The 23153-nt window shown below is 41.3% G+C and overlaps 1 protein-coding gene across 1 annotated transcript in view; it reads left to right on the forward strand.

The window, feature by feature from the left end:
* The window catches only part of megf10 (multiple EGF-like-domains 10), a 108685-nt gene that overhangs the window by 24013 nt on the left and 61519 nt on the right, over positions 1–23153 (forward strand). The window contains exon 5 of the mRNA XM_038733535.1: positions 2104–2196. Coding sequence (XP_038589463.1) covers positions 2104–2196 — 93 coding nt within the window. The remainder of the gene's footprint in view (positions 1–2103; positions 2197–23153) is intronic.

Consider the following 23153-nt stretch of genomic DNA (forward strand, 5'->3'; position numbering starts at 1 on the left):
TGCAGGGTCTGTTTTGTGCCCCGGGACTTCAGAGGGGAATTTATTTTGGTGTGAATAGCCTCTGTTGTTTGAGCAACTATCACATGCAGCTCTGAGAATCTCTCTGAGCTCCTCAACAAAACCCTACAGGAAAGAAGATTTGCCAGATAATCCAGGCATACAGCCTTTCCAGATGGGAGACAGATTGGAAATTATTCAGTTCCAGTAAGGTTATATTTAGTACATTTTCTTTTGATGGAGTTTGCCTCCTACACATTAGAATTTTAAATAATACTGCCAAGCCTAGTTTATTTGAAAGTGACACAAGATATTGAGATTTTCCGTGAAAAAGCTGTGACAAATCGCAAAGAGCCAGATTATGTTTCTCAGTAGTCGGTGGAGACCAAAACAAAGCTAAAAGGAGAGTGAATATTAGATTTATTGTACCATTATTATACAACACCACTCCTATTATTCTGTTTTGTTTTGCTGAGTTTTTAAAAAAACTGTTAGTTCACCAGTGCATTTTCATACAGTGGCACCTCTTCAGCTTGTACGTCTATGTCTGTTTTAGTTATTATTATTTGTTGTCTGCCACGCCGGCTCAAATTCCCGTGAGCAGGAATGAGCTAAAAACATGAAACTTGGAGGAATAACTAGAAATGGTGTGCATCAGCTTTCATAGAAATATGAACTCAATCGTGCTGTAAATGCGGCTTAAAAATGCAAACTTTGAAAGGCCACGCTCCTCACATCGTAAGTCTGATTGACTTGAAATTTCTCACACAGGTGCAGCTCAATGTGCTCTACAAAAAAGCCTCAAGGAATTAAAAGTTGTATAAAGCATCTCAATTACTTTTCAAGATACAGTATGGACCAATGAACTTCGAAAGGGGCGTGGCTCTGGACATAAATAAATACAAAACAGCAACCATATAGGGCTAATCATCACTAAACTCACAGGATATGTTCAGATAGGTGTCCCAGATATACCTGAACAGTTTGATGTACATATGTCACTAGGGGGTGCTACAAGTGCAAGAAAGGTGCTTAGCATCACACAAATTACACTATAAATCACATTCTCCAATGACAACAAATCTCTCAGGATATGTCATCATAAGTAACTGAAACACGCCCTGATAGTTTCATTCAAATTGAACACCAGGGAGCACTATAAATGCAAACAAACTACAGATGATCTAACGCAAATCAGGCTACAAAATACAAAATGTTTGTCCAATCAACACAAAACTTCCAGGATATGTCTAGATAAGGACCTCACACATACACTGCAAGTCTCATTCAAATCAACCACTATGAGGCGCTATAAATGCACAATAACTGGATGTGGAATCACACAAATGAAGCTATTGATCAGAAAATGCCTGTCCAATCGTTACTAAACTTGCAGGATGTGTTTCATTACAATATTGAACCACATGTGTGAAATTATTTTGATGGCGATATTGTGAAAAAAGGTTTGAACCCGGGAATCGCCGCTTGCGGCTATATTATTATTAGAAGCTTGCTTAAAAATTTTGCTTCAGTTCAAACACAGACAGGTTACCAAACCACACTATTAAACCTCCCGTAAGAACACTTTTAAGTGCACAGAATTTTATAAAACTCTATGCAGAGATATTTAAACTTTCAACAGATACACCATCATTGATGACTGGAGGGTAGGTTTTATTTACTTACTTACTAATATGTCAAATGTGTGTTCTGAGTTTGTCATGAAGTTCTGTACACAAGAGCCCAAACATCAACTGACAATAATTAGTTTAGAGCAGAAAACAATGATTGTTTAAAAGTGGTTCAGTCAAGTTATAAATAAAGTCTGATCCTTTTTTTAGTGTTCTGGTCCTTTTTTGGATTAAGTCAAGCCTTTAGACATGGAATTCTCAAGTAAGCCAATTTTCACATCCCAAATAGATTTGCAAGTCCTAATTTTACGAGTCAGATTCAAGTGCTACATCAATTATACAGCTCTGTTAAAGGGAAAGTATAAAGTGAAACTTTATTTAGTTACCCCTACATAACTAATTCTATTGCAGATATATTTTTTAAAAGTCTTTGTGACTGTACTGATCCCAGTCTTCCTGTCTCCTCCATGTCCAGCTCATTGTGCAGAGAGCTGTGTTCACGGCCGTTGTATGGCCCCCAACACCTGCCAGTGTGAGCCGGGCTGGGGGGGCTCCAATTGCTCCAGTGGTAAGTCTCCAGCTGTTGCTGTCTGTTAACAGTTATTTCTTTGTGTGTGTGACTCTTTTCTGTGAAAGCACTCTGAACTTACAAGAGGAAAAACAGACTATGGTATCATATTACTGACTACTGCACTGTACTACACCAACAGTCAGACACACTACACAAGTAAAACACAGTGTCTTGCCATGGGTTTTTGTTAGATTTTTTTGTTACATACATACTATTCAATTAAATTTTATTTATATTGTCTGATTTGACATAAAACTACCGGTTTTCTCCCAATATGTTAATATACAGCCTATTATGATATAAATATCAACACATAATTTTGTAAATAAAAATGTGAAAAGTGGAGCAGTGCTGAGGATGAATTAAGAGATTAAGAGGCTGACAGCTTGGGGGAAAAGCTGCTCTGCAGTCTGGTGGTGCGGCAGCAGAAACTTCTATATCTCTTCCCAGAAGGCAGCAGGGTGAACAGGCTGTGGCTGGGTGGGTACTGTCCTTTAGTATCCTTTGGGCTCTGCAGACACCTCACCTCACCGATATCACTGATGCTCGGAAGGTACCAATGATCTTCTGAGCAGAGCCCTCCGGTCCTGGGCCGTGCACATCCCATGCCAGTTTGTGATGTTTCCAGTCAGTCTGCTTTTTGTTGCTCCTCTGTAAAAGCTGACAAGAACTTGGCGCGGGAATTTGGCCTTCTTAAACTACCTCAAGATATACAGTCGTTTCTGAGCTTTCTTCACCAGCGTGGAGATGTGAGACAACCATGACAGGTTCTCTGTGATGCTGATTCCCAGGAACCTGAAACTGTTGACCTGCTCCACCTCAGCTCTACTGATGTAGACAAGAGTGTGTGTTTTTATCTCCTTTTTCCTAAAATCAATGATCAGCTCCTTAGTTTTACTGACGTTGAGCAGTAGCTTGTTCACTGAGCACCACTCTACAAGATTATGAATTTCCTCCCGATATGAAGTCTCATCGTTGTTTGAAATCCTCTCCGTGTCGGGGGATGCAGTCTTGGGTGTACAGCTGGAACAGGAGGGGGCCGAGCACACAGCCCTGGGGGGCTCCCGTGTTGAGCACTAGAGTGGAGGAGGTGAGTCCGCCAATCCGAACTGACTGGGGTCTGTTTGTGAGGAAGTCCAATATCCAGTTGCAGAGTGTGGTATTTAAACCCAGAGTGCTGAGTTTGCTGATCAGCTTCATGGGGAGATTGTGTTGAATGCTGAGCTGAAATCCACAAACAGCATTCTGATGTAGGTGTTGTTTTTCTCAAGGTGTGTGAGGGCTGAATGGAGGGCAGTGGAGATGGTGTCCTCTATGGATCTGTTGGTTCTGAAAGCAAACTGCTGAGGGTCCAGGCTGGCTGGGATGTTGTTCATTATGTACTGAAGAACCAGTTTTTCAAAGCACTTCATCAGAACGGGGGTGAGAGCCACAGGGCGGTAGTCGTTCAGACTAGACACTGCAGACTTTTTAGGTACTGCAGTGATGGTGGCTGAACCCTCTCCTGAGACAGTGAGATGTTGAAAATATCTGTGATAACATCAATTAGCTGGTTGGCACAGGTTTTTGTACACGGCCAGCGATGTTATCAGGCCCAGCTGATTTACTTATATTCACTCTCTGCAGGACTCTCCTCACATCTGCTGTGGATACTGACAGGGGCCGGTCCTCTGGAGGTGGAGTAGACTTTACAGCTGACTCTTTGTTGAGGAGATCAGAGCGAGCATAAAAGGTGTTAAGTTCATCTCTTAATGTGGATTCACAAATGATGGGGGAGCTCCTGCTTTGGTAGCCTGTGATGTTTTTGATCTTTGGTGCTGTTGGTGTTGAGGTCTCTCTCCAGTTTCTGCTGATGTAACCACTTTGCCTCCTGGATGCCATCTTTCAGTCTCGCTCTGGCAGTGCTGTAAGCTTATTTAAATGATTTTATCGTTTTAGTCATGATGATCAACACATCATCAACACATTTGCTGATGTATGAGGTCACTGATGATGTACAGTCCCATCCAAATGGGGGCGGCTGTGGCTCAGGAGGTAGAGCCGGTTGGCCGTTAATCGGAAGGTCGGTGGTTCAATCCCCCCCCCCCCCTTGTTGAGTGTCGAAGTGTCCTTGGGCAAGATACTGAACCCCGAATTGCCCGTGGCGGCTATTCCGCCAGTGTATGAGTGAGTGTGAATGTTAGTTTCTGTTTGAGCACTATTGTATTGGAACAGTGAGGCAAATCCCTTTGTTTTTGTTGTTCACTGAAGACATTTGGGTTTAAGATCAAAAGATGAGTATGAGACAAGAGTTCAGAATTTCAGCTTTTATTTCCTGGTTTTCACAGGCAGGTTTCTGTGAAGATGATGGCACAGCAGTCTCTGTTTTCCCGTTGCTGAGTGAGCCTTAGTCTTAATTCCTCAATTTTACTCTCCAACGACCGGCCATTAGCCAGGAGTAGGCGGGGCAAACGATAACTAGCGATAACTAGAGGGAAAGCCTTTTTCCAAACATTTTGTGTCACTCTTTTCCCTGCTCGCTTTTCTCTCTTTCTTCTCTGATGTTGCTAGTTATCGTTTCCAGAACTGTTGCACTCAGTCCAGTCCCGGCACTTTCTTTTCCAATATTGATTAATGTATTTCTGTCATAGGTGATCATACTTAGATGAGTTTCCATATTAAATATAGCAAAAATTAAGGGAGCTACTGGTCGCTGTGTCTACCCGCGCTGCCATTGCCATGGAAGAAGTAAGATAAGGTTAGTTTTAAAGAAACCAACAGTTTAATGTATGCTCAACTCTAAAATGCTTTATTATTGTTTTATTCGTGCACAACCCATGCATAACCCAAGTTAACATATGTCAGATAGTTAGCTAGAACATCACGTAAATCGATTTAGGCTAGGCTACTAAAACAAACACCAAAACTTAACAGGAAGTGTTAATCTAAATTGTAGCAATTTTTGCTAAAAATCGATAGAAATCTGGAAACCTACACATTTCTAACCATGACCTTCTTTGGGTCTCAGTCAAGTTGCTGTTCTGAACTCAACAAGTCTTGGAAAATTACTGAGCAATTTAACCAATCAGAGGCAGCATTCTTATGATGTCATCAAGTAGACTTCTCAAAGTATTTTACAGTATTTTTAAACTACAAAATACAAAGCACTAAATTTTTGATACAACAGAAGGCCATTTTTATTAACCCTACCAAATACAAATTACAAAATCCAAAAATGTTGTATTTGAAATATAAATATCATAAATACTGCCCATCCCTGGCCTCTTTCTCTGAGGTCACATTGTTCACATTTACCAGCTCAGTTTGTCTGTCAACCGAAGGATCCTAACAGTGGTGGTGGTACCTCTAAACATGGGTGAACAAAGATAGACCTACATGTAAAAACAAAAGCCTAAAAAATGAAACGACACCAAAACCAAGATTTGGTTTAAATTCAAATCCTGGTTTCCCTCCTGGAAATGTGTGTCTAAACAAAGGGTGGATTCTAAAGTTACATCAATATTTTTACGTCAGCAACAGGATTTAATAAAACCAGGGATGGACATCTTTAGATGGGAGACTTTGCAAATTGTGGCAGGAAAAGCAATGAGGATAGCCTCAGATTTGTCTTGGCCAATGTAACTGCAGGTCATCCGAGCATTAATATCTAGATCCAGGGAAGAGGGGCATCGCTGTGTGAGGCACAGGCTGATCACTTAGTGGACGGACTGGCAACATCATTGTAACAATAGGAGGTGTCCAGTGTGGAGATGTTAGGCTTGGGCAGTGGCAACGGATGAAAAATTTAGGATTATCTCATCCTTGCTCACACTTAATGTAAAACTTTTGGCAATATAGTGTACATCTACACACTTTATGCAGAGACACACACCTTAAATGCATAGGTTGTGTGGTAGCATAACTTATCTTTGCTCCACGGCATCTTGTCAGATGTGTGAGTCGTGTCCTCCATCTTGCTTCTCCTTTGTGTTAACTTTCCGTGTCCACCATCTTAAATTCTCATGTGACGCAGCCACTCACTGAACGACTTCTGACATGTTGCTTTCTCTTTCTCAAAACCCTGTCATTCTCTCCCATGCACATACACATCCACATGTGCCACACATTTGCATGCTGCCTTTATGCTTGTTGTAGTTGAAACATTATTCATTGTTGATCAATGTTGCTAAAGTTAAATCAATTCAATTGCACGTGATTTTTTTTGTGCATTTGTTGTGATAACAGCTGGTTGTAACAGTCTGTGCTCGGATTCAACCCTTCACTGTTCATCTTAAATATTGCCAATTTTACACCCCTTTTTGACCCTGCATCCAAGGTTCAGTGGTTGGTCCCTGATTCCAGGGTGGTACCCCGTTATTTTTAACTCATTATTAATAGTAGTAGTCTGCTCCTGTCCTTTTTGGTGGCAGATCCAAACCAGACAGTGATGGAGGTGCAGAGAACAGACTGGATGATGGCTGTGTAGAACTGGATCAGCAGCTCCTTAGGCAGGTTGAGCTTCCTGAGCTGGCGCAGGAAGTACATCCTCTGCTGGGCCTTCTTGATGATGGTGTCAGTGTTGGGCTCCCACTTCAGGTCCTGTGATATAGTGGATCCCAGAGAGTCGAGGTGTTGCAGGATGTGATGCAGTCCCAAGTTGACTGCATCATCCACTGACCTGTTAGCCCTGTAGGCAAACTTAAATTTAAATATATATTTGTATATAAATGTTGACATGTATATAAACTTTCTATGAATGGTGTGCATATAAAATTGAAGTTAAGTTGATGTGATCTGGTGCAGGAGTGGGTTAGCCAACAAGCAGCTAAGTTTTTGATGTATTGTAGTTTGGTGGATGAACTGTGCAGAATGGCGTTGCAGTTATGTCTACTGCAATTTCAAAAAAACAGACCTTTTCAGGTGGCTTTCCGCCATAGACTTAGCATTAGAAAATTGCTCTTGACATATGGCCCGTTTAGGATTGGGTTTTCACAGGTAATCAAACAACTGTGTGGTAAGTTAAAAACAATATATTTTTAAGGTTACTACATAAAGGAAGTAATTTTTCCATTGCTTTTTTCGGGAGTGAGACCATACCTCTTAACAGTTCCATTAAATAGTATCATTACACAACTACATAATTGTGGAAGTAAAAGTCAAATTATTTCTGCATACTTTTGGGGTGGCTGTGGCACAGGGGGTAGAGCTAGAGGTTGACCGTTAATTGGAAGGTCGGCAGTTCAGTCCCGGCTCCCCCAGGTTGCATGTCGAAGTGTCCTTGGGCAACATACTGAACCCCGAATTGCCCCTGGGGGCTGTTCTGCCAGTGTGTGAATATTAGTCTCTGTTTGAACACTTACGCTCAGTGTGTGAATGTAGTGTAAAAGCGCTTTGAGTGGTCGAAAAGACTAGAAAGGCGCTATACAAATACGGAGCATTTACATAAGTGTTAAAAACAAATCTACGCTTAAATGTTTGATCTATGTTAAAAAATCTTTGTATCCCTAACTAACCATACTGTAGTTTCCATGCACAAATATAGTAGATGACAAGAATTTAAAAAAGGTGGCATTGGACATGTCCAAAGACATAGAGTTCGAAGATTTGTGGGGTTTTACCAGAGAGGTCGGATCTGACAAAGAGGCACCTTTGGCTGCATCATGGGAAATGTAAGATCCAATGTTTTTGGAGGTTGAACCATACTAGGGACTAAAAGTCAGCATATCTCTTGGCTGCTGCTGCAACTTTGATGTTGACTATTCATGCAGCAGGGGACAGAGTTTTCTCTTCTTGTCTTATGTGTTTGTCAGGTCATCTGTTGACACAAGGTCTCAGACGTCAGACCAAAATATGTCTTCAGGCTAATGTTAGTGCTGCATATCTGCCACAGTGTTGCTTGAACTCATCAGCCGATTACCACTAAGTTGTTTTGGGCCTTAAACAGTCATTGGATGAAAACATCAGTTATTTTGTTTGCACCAAACTTGTAGACAGTGTCCACTAAATGTCCGTGTGAAGTTAATTTTTTTTGGCTTATGAGCCTGTGAACGTGTCTCAATGCAGGCCTATGTACTGATATGCATGGTGTTCCTGTGTTGCTATCAGTGTCAGCCTGTAATAAAGGAACTCATTCTTGTGTCTGGGCTCTCCTCAGCCCCACTTGGCCTGTCTACACTCACACACAAAAGTTTCTCTTGTCAAAAGGAACTTAATGGAAGTATGAATGACTTGGAAATGTGATGCTTAATCATGAAAATAAGAGGTTTCATTTGGGAACTATGATGCCATCACTGTTATGTGTGTCCTGTTTTGCCTGCTTTTTTCCCCTACTTTTGAAGCAATGAAAAGCTGGTATTATTATACATACACGATAAATCTAATCGCAATCACAATCGCGATGTCGTCATGTGCGATTACATAACCGCAGAAAGTGTGCGATTTAATTAAACAGAAAAAGTGGGTGACACTATGAGTATCCCCGCCCACACAGGGCTCTCGCCTGTGCGTCTACAGATAGGCCTACTTGCAATCAGAAAAATTATTTATATGCAGTGTGCCAGTAACTTTTAAGACATCAACCTACCGTACCTCCCTCCCCTTCCCGCCGCTACTCCTTCAAAACATAGTTGGACTCGCCAGTAGAGCACTGAGAGAAATGGTGCTCTGGTCATTCTGTGACGGAGACAGAGCGATGTTGTCAGCAGCTAAAGCGGTAAGACAGAGGGAAACTGGGAGAAGATAAGGAAGGTTTGGGATTGGATTGCTGGTCATTTAACGTTTGCTATATTGGTGCTTTTTGTCGTTCAACATGTTCAACTTTTCACAAAGGCGAAGTGCTTGTCAGTTTCAGTTTTCGTTAACCGACCAATCACAGCCTTAATTAAAGGTAATTTCTTAAACATTAATAAAAGTTTGATGTGCTACAGCAACTTTCAAATGTTAAACAATATGAATTTTGACAAGTTAGTTCTTAGCATTAACAAATAAGAAACCAATGTAGAGCCTTTTGCTTGCACAAAGATTAAATAAATTAAAAAACCCCAGAAATGAAACGGCTGTAACTGAATTTAATATTCAACTAGTGTTAAAATAGTATACTATAATATGAAATTATAATGAATATAGTAATTAATATATTATTGTTATACTAACAGTACAGTAGCAGTAACTGAACACTCTACTTTTTTATTTTTTTGGTTGAGTATAGAGCCTCTGCAGTAGACAGACGCAGATTTAGCCACAGCCAGGATGCCAGTGTGCCAGTATTTTCTCCTTCTAGCTGCCTCCTCCGTAGAGCAACACAAAAGTTTGAATAAATAAAACATGAATTGGTAAGTATTGTTAAATTGGTCTAAACAGAAAAAGTAGACAAAAGAGGGGAAGAAAAGGCAAAAGATATGGGTGATATTACTATAGTGAACAAGTAGTACCTGTCTGAATTATCCAGTTTAGCCAAAAATCTCACTTTATGTTTTCCAGGACTTAGGTATTGTTTGCAGTGTTTTGAGCACCACTGTTCATCGTCTGTTTTCCATATTGTTTGAACCTACTGTCCCTTCGGGGCAAATTAACTCACTGGGTTGTCCTAATTCAACTATGTTTATATGTGTTACCCGAAATCCATGTTCTCACAACTTTCACACTTCAGTGTGAGTACTACAATTTCTCTCAATAGTGTCCTCTGACTGTCTAGCTGTAATATTCCAGATACTCACAAATGTATATGTCAAAATATAAAGGTTAAGTATATTTATATTTATATATTTTATATATATTATAAAAGTTTTTAACTTAAGTTTTATGTGGGTTAAGGATTTTAGTCATCCGACATGGATTTTAAGCTAGATGACTGTCAAAACGCTATCAACACTACTGATCACAACAAAGTGACTAACGTTATGCTAGCCGAGATAACTCTTCCCCATGAGGACCGCACACTCCTTAAGAAAGAGAACAAAAAGATTGCTGACCTTATGGAAGACATCCGACGACTTTCAGAGGAACTCAAAGAGAAAGATTCCCTGCTGACTGGCTTTATGGATGTGACTTCAGTACAAGCCAAAAAGATTGTTTCTCTTAGCGCAACCGTTAACATCCAGGAGGTGCTATGGGACCCCTCTGGCCTTCCTAGGCTTTCCTCCTGCTCGACCCCGAAGCATCAGTCAACCTGGGCTGAAGTGGTGGTCCGTGGCTGCAAGAGAGGATCGGACGGGGCTGCCTCTCCAACCGCTTTGCAGCCCTGTCTAACGACACTCCGGTCACTCCAGCGGATGCACCTGCGGCTTCAAGTCTCCCTGATACGGATCTCTTTCGGCGGACAGTGCCTGCCGACACTGTTGCATCTCCTCCACTGGTGACCAACGGTGATCGGTGAAAAACCTCCGCTTCCCGACGTAGGATCCTAAAGGAGGCTGTGCTCAGACGCTCCGGAGGTCGTCTCTACCCTGCACCGTCGGGTAGCCCTTCTCTCAGGTATGTTACTGCTACTCCAACACAACACTCGGCAGCTCACACACTCCATCCTCAGTCCGCACGCAGTGTTGAAGCAGATTCTGCTCAGTCCTGCTCTGGAACCCCACAACCGGCATCTCCTCGTCCTCTTTTCTCCCCAACCACACTAATAATTGGTGACTCCATAACCACAAACATCCGTTTCTTTAACGCTACCACTCACTGCTTCCCCGGTGCCACCACGGCTGACATTTTAATAAAACTTCTGGACCTGATGCCATCGCTCCCATCCTCCATCACAAGAGTGATTGAGGAAGTGTCCATGTGGGAAGAAATGACACAGCTCTTCAGCAGTCTGAGCTGACAAAATCAGATTTTAACCATCTTTTTAACGTTTTAAAGCAGTGTGGAAAGTCCATTTTTATCTCTGGTCCCATTCCCACAGTTGGTCGCGGTGCTGGCCGCTTCAGTAGACTCCTTGGCCTCCACAACTGGCTCCAGTCCGCCCGCAGGGCTCTCGGTGTGTGCTATGTCGATAACTTTAATATCAGAAATGTTAGCTGCTCACATACAGCATGTGGTGCGGTCCTCCACACATGACTTACGTGAATGACTAATCATTCATGCAGCACACCTGGACACACCACTGGTCACTGAACAGATCTCTGGCTCACTGCCACAAACAACTGTCTCCACCTGCTGGCGTGTAAAACTGTCTGCTCCCAGCGCTGTTCCAAAGAAATGTGCACATCCCACACAGAAATCATAGTAATCTTATAAGGATTAGGACAACTGCACCAACTCCAGCACCCACAACAAATGCATTTAAAATGCCTCTCTTCAATATGAGATCACTGTCAAGTAAGACTTTTATCTTAAATGATTTTATCTTGTCTGCAAATCTAGATTTTATGTTTTTAACTGAATCCTGGTTGCAAATGAATGACTACAGCCAGCTAGCTGAACTGTGTCCGCCTCAATATGATTGTTTTAGTCAACCGAGGGTCAGTGGTCGTGGTGGTGGGCTAGTGAGCGTGTATAGGAAAAATTTAAAATGTCATCAAGTACGCTGTGATGAATTTAACTCCTTTGAAGTTCTCACTCTTAAACTTGGAGGGCTGCAACCTATCATATTTTTATCAGAACTTCCTGAATTTTTATCTACTCTGGTTTTAAATTATGACAGAATTGTTCTTTGTGGCCATTTTAATATTCATGTTGATGACCCCACCAATGTTAATGCAACTGACTTTTTAAATAGGGCCACTTCTTTTAACTTCAAACAACATGTCAAAGGGCAAACCCATAACCGTGGTCATTCACTGGACTTTTTTCCCTGGGTGTCAGCATTTCCTCTGTGGAATTAGTGGACATGACCATATCTGACCACAGATGTATTGTTTTTAGCTGCGATTCGCCTTTTACTCATGCCGCCTCACCAAGCTCCGTGTGTTCTCGCATCTTTAATGAACAAAGTGTTTCAAAGGCTCCTTTCAGAGCCAAAGCCAACACCTGTCTGATTCCAACACCAACAATCTGGTTGATCACTTCAATCAAATCTGCTTGTCGTCACTAAATATTACTGCTCCTCTAAAGGTTAGGCCTACGTCTAAAGCTAGTAAGCAATCCTGGATAAATGACAGCATTTGCATCCTAAAAAGGGAATGCGGGAAAGCAGAGCGCAGATGGGAAAAAAAGTCTCCAAGTCCATTACCTCAGTCTGAAGGATTTATTAATTAACTACAATAACATGGTTAAGGATGCGAGGACACATTATTTTTCTGAACTCATTACTACACATAAACACAATCCCAGGTTTCTGTTTAAGACTGTGGATCAGCTGGTAAACCCAACCCCTCCTTGTGCCTCAGCTGGAAGTAATGATGTTTTTTTCTTATTTTACCAATAAGGTGGTGTCAATCAGAGCCTCTATTACCCCCGCGGCCTCTTACTCAGAGGTCCCTCACCAGCAACAAGAGAGTTTTAACCAGTTTTATCCCATCGACTTGTCTGAGCTCTTAAAAACAGTATCACAAATGAGAGTGTCCTCCAGCCCACTTGATTTAATACCTACAAAGTTTTTACTGAAAGTAATGGATTCTGTTGGGCCCCATTTGATCTCTGTTTTTTACAGCTCCCTATCTACTGGTTGTGTCCCTTGTTATTTTAAAACGGCTTGCGTGAACCCACTTTTAAAGAAACCTGGTTTAGATCCCTCCCTCCCACAAAAGAGACCAAATTCAAAACTGCCTTTTATTGCGAAGATTCTAGAAAGAATTGTGTCCAAACAGCTGCTCACTGTACTGGAAAATAACAAATTATTTGAAAAGTTTCAATCTGGTTTCAGGAATTACAACAGCACTGACACTTCCCTGCTTAAAGTCACTAATGACCTTTTAATGTCCGCTGATGATGGCATGTGCTCAGTCCTTGTACTCCTGGACCTTAGTGCTGCTTTTGACACCATTGATCACAACATCATGTTAGACAGACTGAGGCACTGGGTGGGGCTCTCTGGTACTGCCCTAGAATGGTTTTCATCCTACCTGTCAAATAGGAAGTTTTGCGTGTCTGTAAACAACTATGTCTCTTTGTTCTGTCCAGTTAAATATGGTGTGCCTCAGGGGTAGGTCTTAGGACCCATTTTGTTTTCCTTGTATCTGCTTCCCCTTGGACATATTATCAGTAAACATGGCATTTCTTTTCATATTTATGCTGATGACACAAAAATGTACTTGCCTGTCAGATCCACAGAACCTGGAATGCTGAGTTCACTTACCACCTGCCTTTTGGAATTGGATGTCAAATAATTTCCTCCAGCTGAACAACACTGAAATCCTGGTCATTGGGTCCCAGCAGATGGCAAAACAAATACTGCCATTTGCTGGTTCCCTAGTAAATCACATTAAGCCTGTTGCAAAGAACCTTGGTGTTTGGTTTGATAGTATTTAAATTTTGAGCAGCACACCACAAAGCTTGTTCAATCATGTTTTTATTACCTTAGAAATATAGCAAAAATTCGATCTATGTTAACTTTTAAGGACACAGAGACCACACGGCTTCATCTCATCACGCCTGGATTATTGCAACAGCCTTTTCACTTGTTTAACCCAAAAATCTACTGATCGATTCCAGACTGTCCAGAACTCAGCTGCCAGGCTTTTAACCAGAACAAAGAAATATGACCACATTACCCCTATTTTAGCTTCATTACACTGGCTCCCAGTATATTTTAGAATTGACTTTAAAATTTTATTGATCACTTTTAAAGCTCTTCATGGCCTCTCACCTTGTTATATTTCTGACCATTTAGTCCCATAAGCACCAGCACGTACCTTGAGATCCTCGGGCAGAGGTCTTGTGTCTGTTCCAGAGTCTCGACTGAAAACTAAAGGAGACAAAGCGTTTGCTGTCAGGGCCCCGAAGCTCTGGAACAGCCTGCCCGAGGAAATCAGGTCGGCTGAGTCAGTGAACTCTTTTAAGTCCCTTCTTAAAACGTACTTTTATAGGAGAGCCTTTCCCGATTTAATTTGACTTTATTTTATCCCTTTTATTTTATTCTATTTTACTACTTTTATATTTATCTTAAACGTGTATTTTAGTCTTTTCAATGTTATCTTGCTTTTATCATGTATTGTTTTTGTATTATTGTCTTTTGGGTATTATTGTCTTTACACTTGTTAAAGCACTTTGTAACTTGTTTTTGAAAAGTGCTTTACAAATTAAGATTATAATTATTATTATAATTATTATTATTATTATTATTATTATTCCTGCCTGTGGCCATCAAACTTTAAAAGTCCTCCCTCTAAGTGTCTGACACACGGATACTTAGTTTGTTATTATACTGGACATTATTACCAGTTTTGTGCAAGAATACCTGTTTAAATACTTAATTTGCAATACTCTCTGCTGCAATTCTGCTGCTACTGTTTATTCATTATTACTAGTGCTGGGCAGCGATTAAAATTTGTAAGCATGATTAATTGCAGGGGGCAGCGCGGTGATGCAGTGGTTAGCACTGTTGCTTCACAGCAAGAAGGTAGTGGGTTCCAACCCCAGTTGCCCCGGCCTTTCTGTGTGTTTGCATGTTCTCCCTGTGTTTGCATGGGTTCTCTCCAGGTGCTCCAGCTTCCTCCCACCATCCAAAGACATGCAAGCTAGGTTGATTGGTGACCCTAAATTGTCCTTAGGCGTGAGTGGTTGTTTGTCTTTGTGTGGCCCTGCAATGGACTGGCAACCTGTCCAGGGTGTGCCCCACCTTTTGCCCGATGTCAGCTGGGATTGGCTCCAGCCCCCCGCGACCCTGTACGCAGGATAAGCGGTTGACGATGGATGTATGGATGGATGGATTAATTGCAAGAAAATCATACGTTGTTATGCGCAAAATTTAATAATGAATTCTAAAGTAGTGTATTGCGCACTTTTAATTTAAATGTACTGCTATATACACATAAGCGCAATAACGTGGTTTGCTAGCACTTTAAACTAATAAGGTGCTTTTTACCAGCAGTATTCTACACAGTAGCAATAACATATAACATGGCAGTGATCTAGTCTACACATTTGACTTGAAAGTGGAGGACTGTCTGTGTATATGTTTTCCTTTGAAAAATCAGCAAATATAATTATATTGGGTCAGTCACTTACATCATTCAGCCACTGTTCATTCATCGCCCCCTTCAGTGATAATCTTTAATTTCCTTAAGAGCCAACAAAGACTCATGCATTGACTGTTTTACAGGTCAGGGGGTCCCAACAATATGTCTGAGGAGCACTTTGGGGGCCATGAACTGGGAAACAAGTAAATGAGGAAGGGCTGTGTTCAGGGGTAAGCAGGAATAATAGAAGAACGCTGTGTGGTAGGAAATGACCTGGGGCACTGGAGCATGTGGTGTAGTGCACATGAGAACAACACAAGATATTCAGGAGACCTCAACTTCAGCTATGAGAAGATAGCAACAACACAAGAAACTGCATATCTTAGTCTATGTAAGATCCTTTTATGTGTGTTTTAACCCTACAGTACATAACTTCGTCACCTGTTATACAAGATACAAGGATACAAGATACAATTGTTTGTTTATTTGTCAGCACAAGGTTGTATAACAAAAACATTTGCAGTCCCTTCATGCAACACACGCAACATATAGTTAAGTGTAGGCCTATATTAAAATATGGTAACATATAAAATAAAACAATATATACAGTTATTTACATAGGCTACACGTATACACCCCAAACATTCCACAGTGCATTTTTTGAATTTGCATCTCGGATGAATGTAAACAGCACCAACCAGATGATAATATGAAAGTTTCATCTTCACAATAAACAGTCTGACATTTGGAAAACAGAGACCATCTTGACTGCATCGGAACATGGACCACCTGCTGAGTGCTTGATCGGGGATATTGATGGGGCAATTCTCTGTAACGATGTGGGCACAACAGTCTCTGTCCTCACATCACATCGTTGTTTTGTGATTTTATTCCACATGAGGTTATCTTATAGGTTTCTTTATATACTAAGTCTATTTAGTCATGTGACATAAGAAAAATAAGGGAATGATATAGGCCTGAGATATTTAAAGGTTTAGTGTGTAAGATTTAGTAACATCTAGCGGTGAGGTTGCGAATTGCGCTCCCCTCCCCCCTTCTAAGAGTGTAGGACAGCTACGGTGGCTGACACAGCACAAAAGGTGTCTCTTCTGAGACAGCAGAGAGTTGCCAGTCAAGAAGTGAGGTTTCTTTAGGTAGACATAGTATTAAGAAATTATATTTACCTAATTATACAGTAAAACCATTTATTACTTTATTATTATTACTGTACATTATTACTACATGCGTATTCAATGTAGTGATGAGCATCTACACTGGCAGAATTCTACAAGAAGAAGAAGAAGAAGAACGTAGTGATGAAACGCGCTCTGTAACGCTGTTTGTTCGTATGGGCTACTGTAGAAACGTGGCAGCGCAACATGGCGAAATCCATGTAAGAGGGACCCGCGGTGTATGTAGATAGAAATGTCTCATTCTAAGGTAATAAAAACATAATGGTTCATTATGGAAGGTCTCATTTCTGTCACTAGATCCTCAGAAATATTAAACACTGAACTGTTTAAGAGTTTTTTGTAGAGTTCATTTACATTCATTGCTCTCAAAAAAGAGGACTTTTTTGGAATTTCCATCTATCTTAAAGGAGGTATGTGTTTAAGTCAACTGTGACTTAGACTTAGGAATTTGTGAGTTCTAGCCATACAATCCCTGTCTCTTAGAAGTTACATTTATGGCTGAATGGTTTTGCCAAATATATTTAGTGGGTATATGTAATTCCTGTGGAGATTATGTTGACTGAAGTTTGACATTCTTTTACTGCACAGGGTGGTGGTCGGGTGGAGGGTGGACATAAAAAGTAAGAAAGAAATAAAAAGACTTTGTCACCACAGACACTTTGGTTAAAGTTAAGGAAGGAAAGTGGTTTTGGTTAAATATAGTGAACGTATGTCATGTTGACTTTTCAATATTTAACCAAGACCACTATCTTTAGCTGTCTAAACAGGATAAAAAAGCATTAGTCACGCTCTAGGTCCACAAACAGATATTGTGTATATGACATTACCATTTCCTCAGTATGTTGATAAAAAATCAAAGTGGGTGGGATTACCTTGGATTTTACTGTGTTTTGAAAAAAGGCCAACCTTTGATGGAAATATTTTTTATTTTGTGAAAACATGGTGAAAAAGCATCTTGTGCTTATGATACATACATATGTAATATTTTTAAAATAAATATTTATATTTCTTTTGTAAAGCTACATGAGTGATTGATGTAATTCTCATGGAAAACTGGAGAAATGCTACAGATGTGTTTTCTCACTGGAAATCCTACATATCGGTGTGAAAGGCGTTTTCTGTTCCCATGAGTGCAACATGCCTGGCAGACTGGGTAATCACTAAACTGATGGGAAAACATCCTGGTCCCAGTCTCTCCACAGTGTGCACATTCAGAGCTGAGCCAACGCTCAACAACTGGCAGCTCAAGTTACTAGCTGAAGGCGTTTTCTCTACTTTACCGACTAGTTTTGTTTACTGCTGTAGATAATGACTGTGGATAACATTTTGAGGTCTTAAAGATTTGTTCTCCATGATTGACATGTAGTCAAAAACTTAAGATCTTGCCTGAGACTGATGCATACAGCCTTGTGACCAAACAAGGCACAGTGAAGTCTCTTTTGTTCACGGCCATGTTGAATGGGCCAGTGAAAGAGAACAGTTTGTTCTCCTGCAAGCAGATGAGAAGCCCCGAGCTCCTGGAGTTTGGCCTTTCTTCAATCTAGGTTAGGTTTCACAAAGGTAGCAGGAAGGCAGATTTGAATGCAGCAGGGGTTTACATGTGCAACTCAGTATCTCTAATCTCTTCTTCCTCTTTGTCTGCCACCCCTCCCCCTTCAGTCCTCGCCACTGTTTGTCACACAGGGCCAGACTGCCAGAGGAAAAGGAAGTATGCACTTTTTATCAGGTCAGAGTAAAGCAGGCTAATGCAGGAGCAATAAAAGGAGCCTGTTAATCACTTGAATAACTTCAAAATGGTTGAATGGTTGGAGATGGCTGTGTTACTCTGCATGCCAAGCACATAAACACCAGGCCGTGTTTATGTAGTAGAATAGAGGAGCCAGAGCTCAAAAGAAATTCATTGTATTTAAACAAAAATACCATATTTATGGTACTGTTTGTATAAGTAATTACGATCTACAACAATAATGGTAATAAATAACAATAAAGGTCGACTTATTAGCTTATTGCCAACATATGTGTACCAGTTTTCAGATCACCATTTACAAGGTTTCAAACCCGGAAAACAAGATAATACACTGGGAGAATAGTAACAAATTTGAAATTCTGAATATTTGCTGGCGCAAAACCATAAAAAGAAGGAACTCAAATACAAAGTAATGTTTGCAGAGATTTGAATCTCAGCAACCCATGGATACGCCGTTGAAGGAAAACTCACAAGCTTTAGGTTACAACCCTACAGGTTAAGGGTTTTCTGAGATAGGTTTGAAGTAGATACGGTCAACCTGCAAGAAATGGTTCATCACAGCCTAGGAGTAGTCACTTTTTCACTATGAGTGAATATTGGCTTGTAAACGTGTTCAGGGCAGGACTGTAATCAAACTTGTAAAGTTTGGTGCAGTTGTGAGCACTGAAGTTACAACTTCCTGTTTCATAGCGAATCATCGAATTTGGATGCCACCCCATAGGCACGCTCAGAAAGTGGACACACCGCTGGTAGTAGCCTACCAGTTGGTCCAGGGGCTTCATCTTAATGATGGTTGGTTTAAGGCTAAATATTTTCAACTTCAGAAAGGGGTTGGACTGCCAGAAAGGTTAAGAACCCCTGGTTTAGGCAATGGCTCCAAGAGGCTTTTATGTACGTCTGGACATGATACATGTGCCACAGAAATTTCGTGCATGTAGGTCAAATGTGCCGCGGTGGCGGCTTCGTTAATGGTCACTTCCTGTTGCCAGCAGGTGGCGCTATGACTATGGGTGAATGTTGGCATGTACATGTGTTCAGGGTGGGACTCTTATCAAATCTGAATCAGATCTGAGCATGAACAACTTCCTGTGTCATGCGAAACTTCACCACCATGCCAGCGTCATGGATTAATGTAAATGCCCTGTATTTGTATAGCGCCTTTCTAGTCTTTTCGACCACTCAAAGCACTTTTACATTACATCTGCATTCACACACTGAGCCTAAGTGCTCAAACAGAAACTAACATTCACACACATTCATACACTGGTGGAACAGGGGCAATTCGGGGTTCAGTATCTTGCCCAAGGACACTTCGACACGCTACCAGGGGGCGCCAGGGATTGGCCCAATGTGTTAATGGTTTTGTGGGATAGTTTTGAAGATATGGCAAACCTGCGAGAAGTAGTTCATCACAGCGTAAAACGTGTCATTTCTTGTTGCCAGCAGGTTTTGCTATGACTTTGAGTGAATATTGGCATGTGGATGTGTTCAGAGCGGGACTGTTATGATACGTGTTAAATTTGGTGCAGATGTACAGAGCATGTACACTTAAGTTATAACAACTTCCTGTTTCATGGCAAATTGTAGATTTTCCATGCCACGCCACAGGCACGTGGATGGAAACTCACCGTTTGTACAACTTTTAATTGTCACAGACTGCACAGCAAAAATCGATCAGACTAATCTCTAGGAGGAGTTTGTTTAAGTACGGACCATGTAAATGGTGAAATATGGGTTAAAATTGCTCTTTCAAGTCAAAAAGGCTGACTTCCTGTTGAGTTTAGGGTATGGATCCTTGAGGCTTTGTTGTGTTTTGTTATCATGCAAATCTCCCAAAAGATTTGTTCATGTAGCATGAATGTGGCGCAGGGGCTAATATTTTAAAATTTTCTATGGAGCCTTTTTGCAGCAACCATGTGCAGGACCCATAAAATACGTAATTTTTCGCCATATATGTGTGCACAGTTCGGTGAGTTTTTGAGCATGTTTAGGGTGCCAAAAATGAGTTTACTTTACAGAAAAAATTATAATCCCTTCAGTTCTAATAGGGAAGGAACACACATATCTATTGCCCAATTTAAACGCAAGGGAGCTCTGGGGCAAAATTGAGCTGTGGAGCCTTTCAAGTAAACAAAAATGTGCCTCAAAAACTAAACTGGTTCACTGTGCGTTATGTGATGCAAAACACATACAAACAAAACACATTGTTGTTTACTTGAAAGGGTCCACAGCTCAATTTTGCCCCAGAGCTCCCTTGCGGTTAAATTGGGCAATAGATATGTGTGTTCCTTCAAGAACATGCATGACTGAACTCATGGAAATAGAGTTAGATGACTATTTACTGAATATGTATTGTAAGGGTCATATTTAAAATGTTTATTCAATTTAGTTGGATCATTTAGAAATATTTTTATTATATTTACATATTGCGCTATTATGTATGTCTAATTGTAGTAGTAGTGTAACATTTGGTTTAAAGACATGATGGGGTGGTGGATAGTACACATGTGACACATCTACCAAGGTGTCCTTGAGCAAGACACTTAACCCCTAGTTGCTCCAGAAGCGTCCAACCTCAAACATAGATTAGCTTAATGTAATGTAATTTATTATTTGACTTAGGGCAAGTTGAAAAGACAAGATTAATTTGTGTCCCTCTCTGGTGCTGTAACTTATGAAGTACATCAGTTCTCTGCACTACACCGTAAATACCCATCCAGAATGAAAGTCACATCTGACCATAAACCACAGAGACACCATCTTTGCAATCACTAGTTTCACTGCTGTTGCCCAGTGTATATTCTAATCAGAGCAGTGAAACCACAGTCAGCTGCAGAGGTCAGTTACAGCCAGCAGGATCCTACAGAGCAGATGGGAAACTGTTTTTATTATTTAGAACAGTGGTTCCCAACCTTTTTTCCTCGATGCCCCCCCTACTTGAATCCAAGAAAAGCTGAGCACCCCAACAGCCACAAACACAGAAACACACAAAAAGTTTATTTAATTACTTCCAATTCTTTATTTAAAAACAAACAAAAACTATTATGATTGTTTTAATTTTTCTACCCTTTAACCTTTGGTGAATGTCTCTTTTCTCATTTCTGTCTATAAACAACCCAACACAGTGGGCCTTTACACACACATCCTTACCAAAAGAATAATAATTCATTATTATTATTATCAGAGTAGTAAGTGCTAAATTAGCACATACAGTTCATTACCCTGTCTTACATCTCATTCAGAACAAATAACTGTAACAGGGAAGTTAGTTGCATATCCAAATGCAAGTATTAATTTGGCTCCAACAGTAACAGTAACAATCAATACTAGAGCTGAAACGATTCATCGATTAATTCGATTAATTCGATTAATTCGATTAATTCGATTAATTCGATTAATTCGATTGCAACAAGATGGCCCCGCAGATGGCAGCCTCTGGATTACGCTGCGTAGTGCTTTTTGTGTTTTTGTTTATTAACGGAGAGGGACGAACCCTGGAACGTTCCCGGAGTTATTAGTTGGAGGAGCAGCAGCTCTGTTTGGGATCCTTCGGAAACGGCGCATGGGAAAACGTCCGCTCTCTGTCCAACAAAATGGACGAACTGCCTCTCCTCAACAGTACTAACTTGGACTTCTGTAGATCTGCCGCCTTCTGTTTCACCGAATCCTGACTCACCGAGCACTTCCCGGACAGTGCACTTCACCTACCGGGATTTAATCTCATCCACGCGGATCGCGAAAGGGAGCTCACAGGAAAAACACGGGGAGGCGGACTCTGTTTCTACATAAATGAAGGTTGGTGCACAGATGTCACAGTGTTGAAGAAATCATGTAGCCCTCACTTAGAGACATTATTTATAAACTGTAAACCTTTTTATTCACCGCGGGAGTTTTCCTCGTTTGTCCTGGTTGCTGTTTACATTCCACCTCAGGCCTGTGTTAGTGAGGCGTTAATACACCTGGCTGACCAGATAACTAACATGGAGAAAAAACATCCAGACTCCCTGCTCATTGTTCTCGGTGACTTCAACAGAGCAAACCTCAGCCACAAACTTCCAAAGTACAGACAGCATATTAAGTGTCCCACCAGGGACACTAACACACTGGACCACTGCTACACAACATTAAAGGACGCCTATCGCTCTGTTCCCCGTGCAGCCTTGGGACTCTCTGATCACTGTCTGGTTCATCTTCTCCCGCCACACAGGCAAAAACTGAAATCTGCTAAGCCTGTTGTAAAGACTGTGAAATGATGGACCAACGAGTCAAAGCTGGAGTTACAGGCCTGCTTTGACTGTACTGACTGGAGTGTTTTTGAGGCTGCAGCCACAGACCTGGACGAACTGACACTGTGACATCTTAGATCAGTTTTTGTGCGGACATGTATGTGGAGACAAAAACCTTCCGCACATGCAACAACCAAAAACCCTGGTTCACAACGAAGCTCAGGCAGCTTCGTCAGACCAAGGAGGAGGCCTTCAGAAGTGGGAACGGAGTCCTATACAACCAGGCCAGGAACACTCTGACTAAGAAGGTAATAGCAGCAAAGAGTAGCTACACTGAAAAGCTAAATAACAGCTTTGCAGCCAACGATCCTGCATTAGTGTGGAGAGGCCTCACAAAGGACACTCACAAACTACAGGAGACCATCCCCCAACACTGCTGGTACTCAACGACTGTCAGACGAGCTGAATGGCTCTCCCCCGCTCCAACACCATCTTCACCCTCTGTCACACTGCCACTCCACCTATCTGACCCCTCACCTGCACTCAAGATCTATGAAGAGGACGTGAGCCACCTTTTCCAAAGGCAGAAGATCAGGAAGGCTCCTGGCCCAGATGATGTGTCTCCATCCTGCCTGAAAATCTGTGTGGACCAGCTGGCCCCCATCTTCACACAGATCTTTCAACAGATCACTGGAGCTGTGTGAAGTTCCCTCCTGCTTCAAACACTCCACAGTCATCCCGGTCCCAAAAAAACCTC

This window comes from Micropterus salmoides, unplaced genomic scaffold, assembly GCF_014851395.1.
Source record: "Micropterus salmoides isolate LMB-PRFRI ecotype aquatic unplaced genomic scaffold, ASM1485139v1 Ms_hic_scaffold_20, whole genome shotgun sequence".
In the NCBI taxonomy this organism is placed as follows: domain Eukaryota; kingdom Metazoa; phylum Chordata; class Actinopteri; order Centrarchiformes; family Centrarchidae; genus Micropterus; species Micropterus salmoides.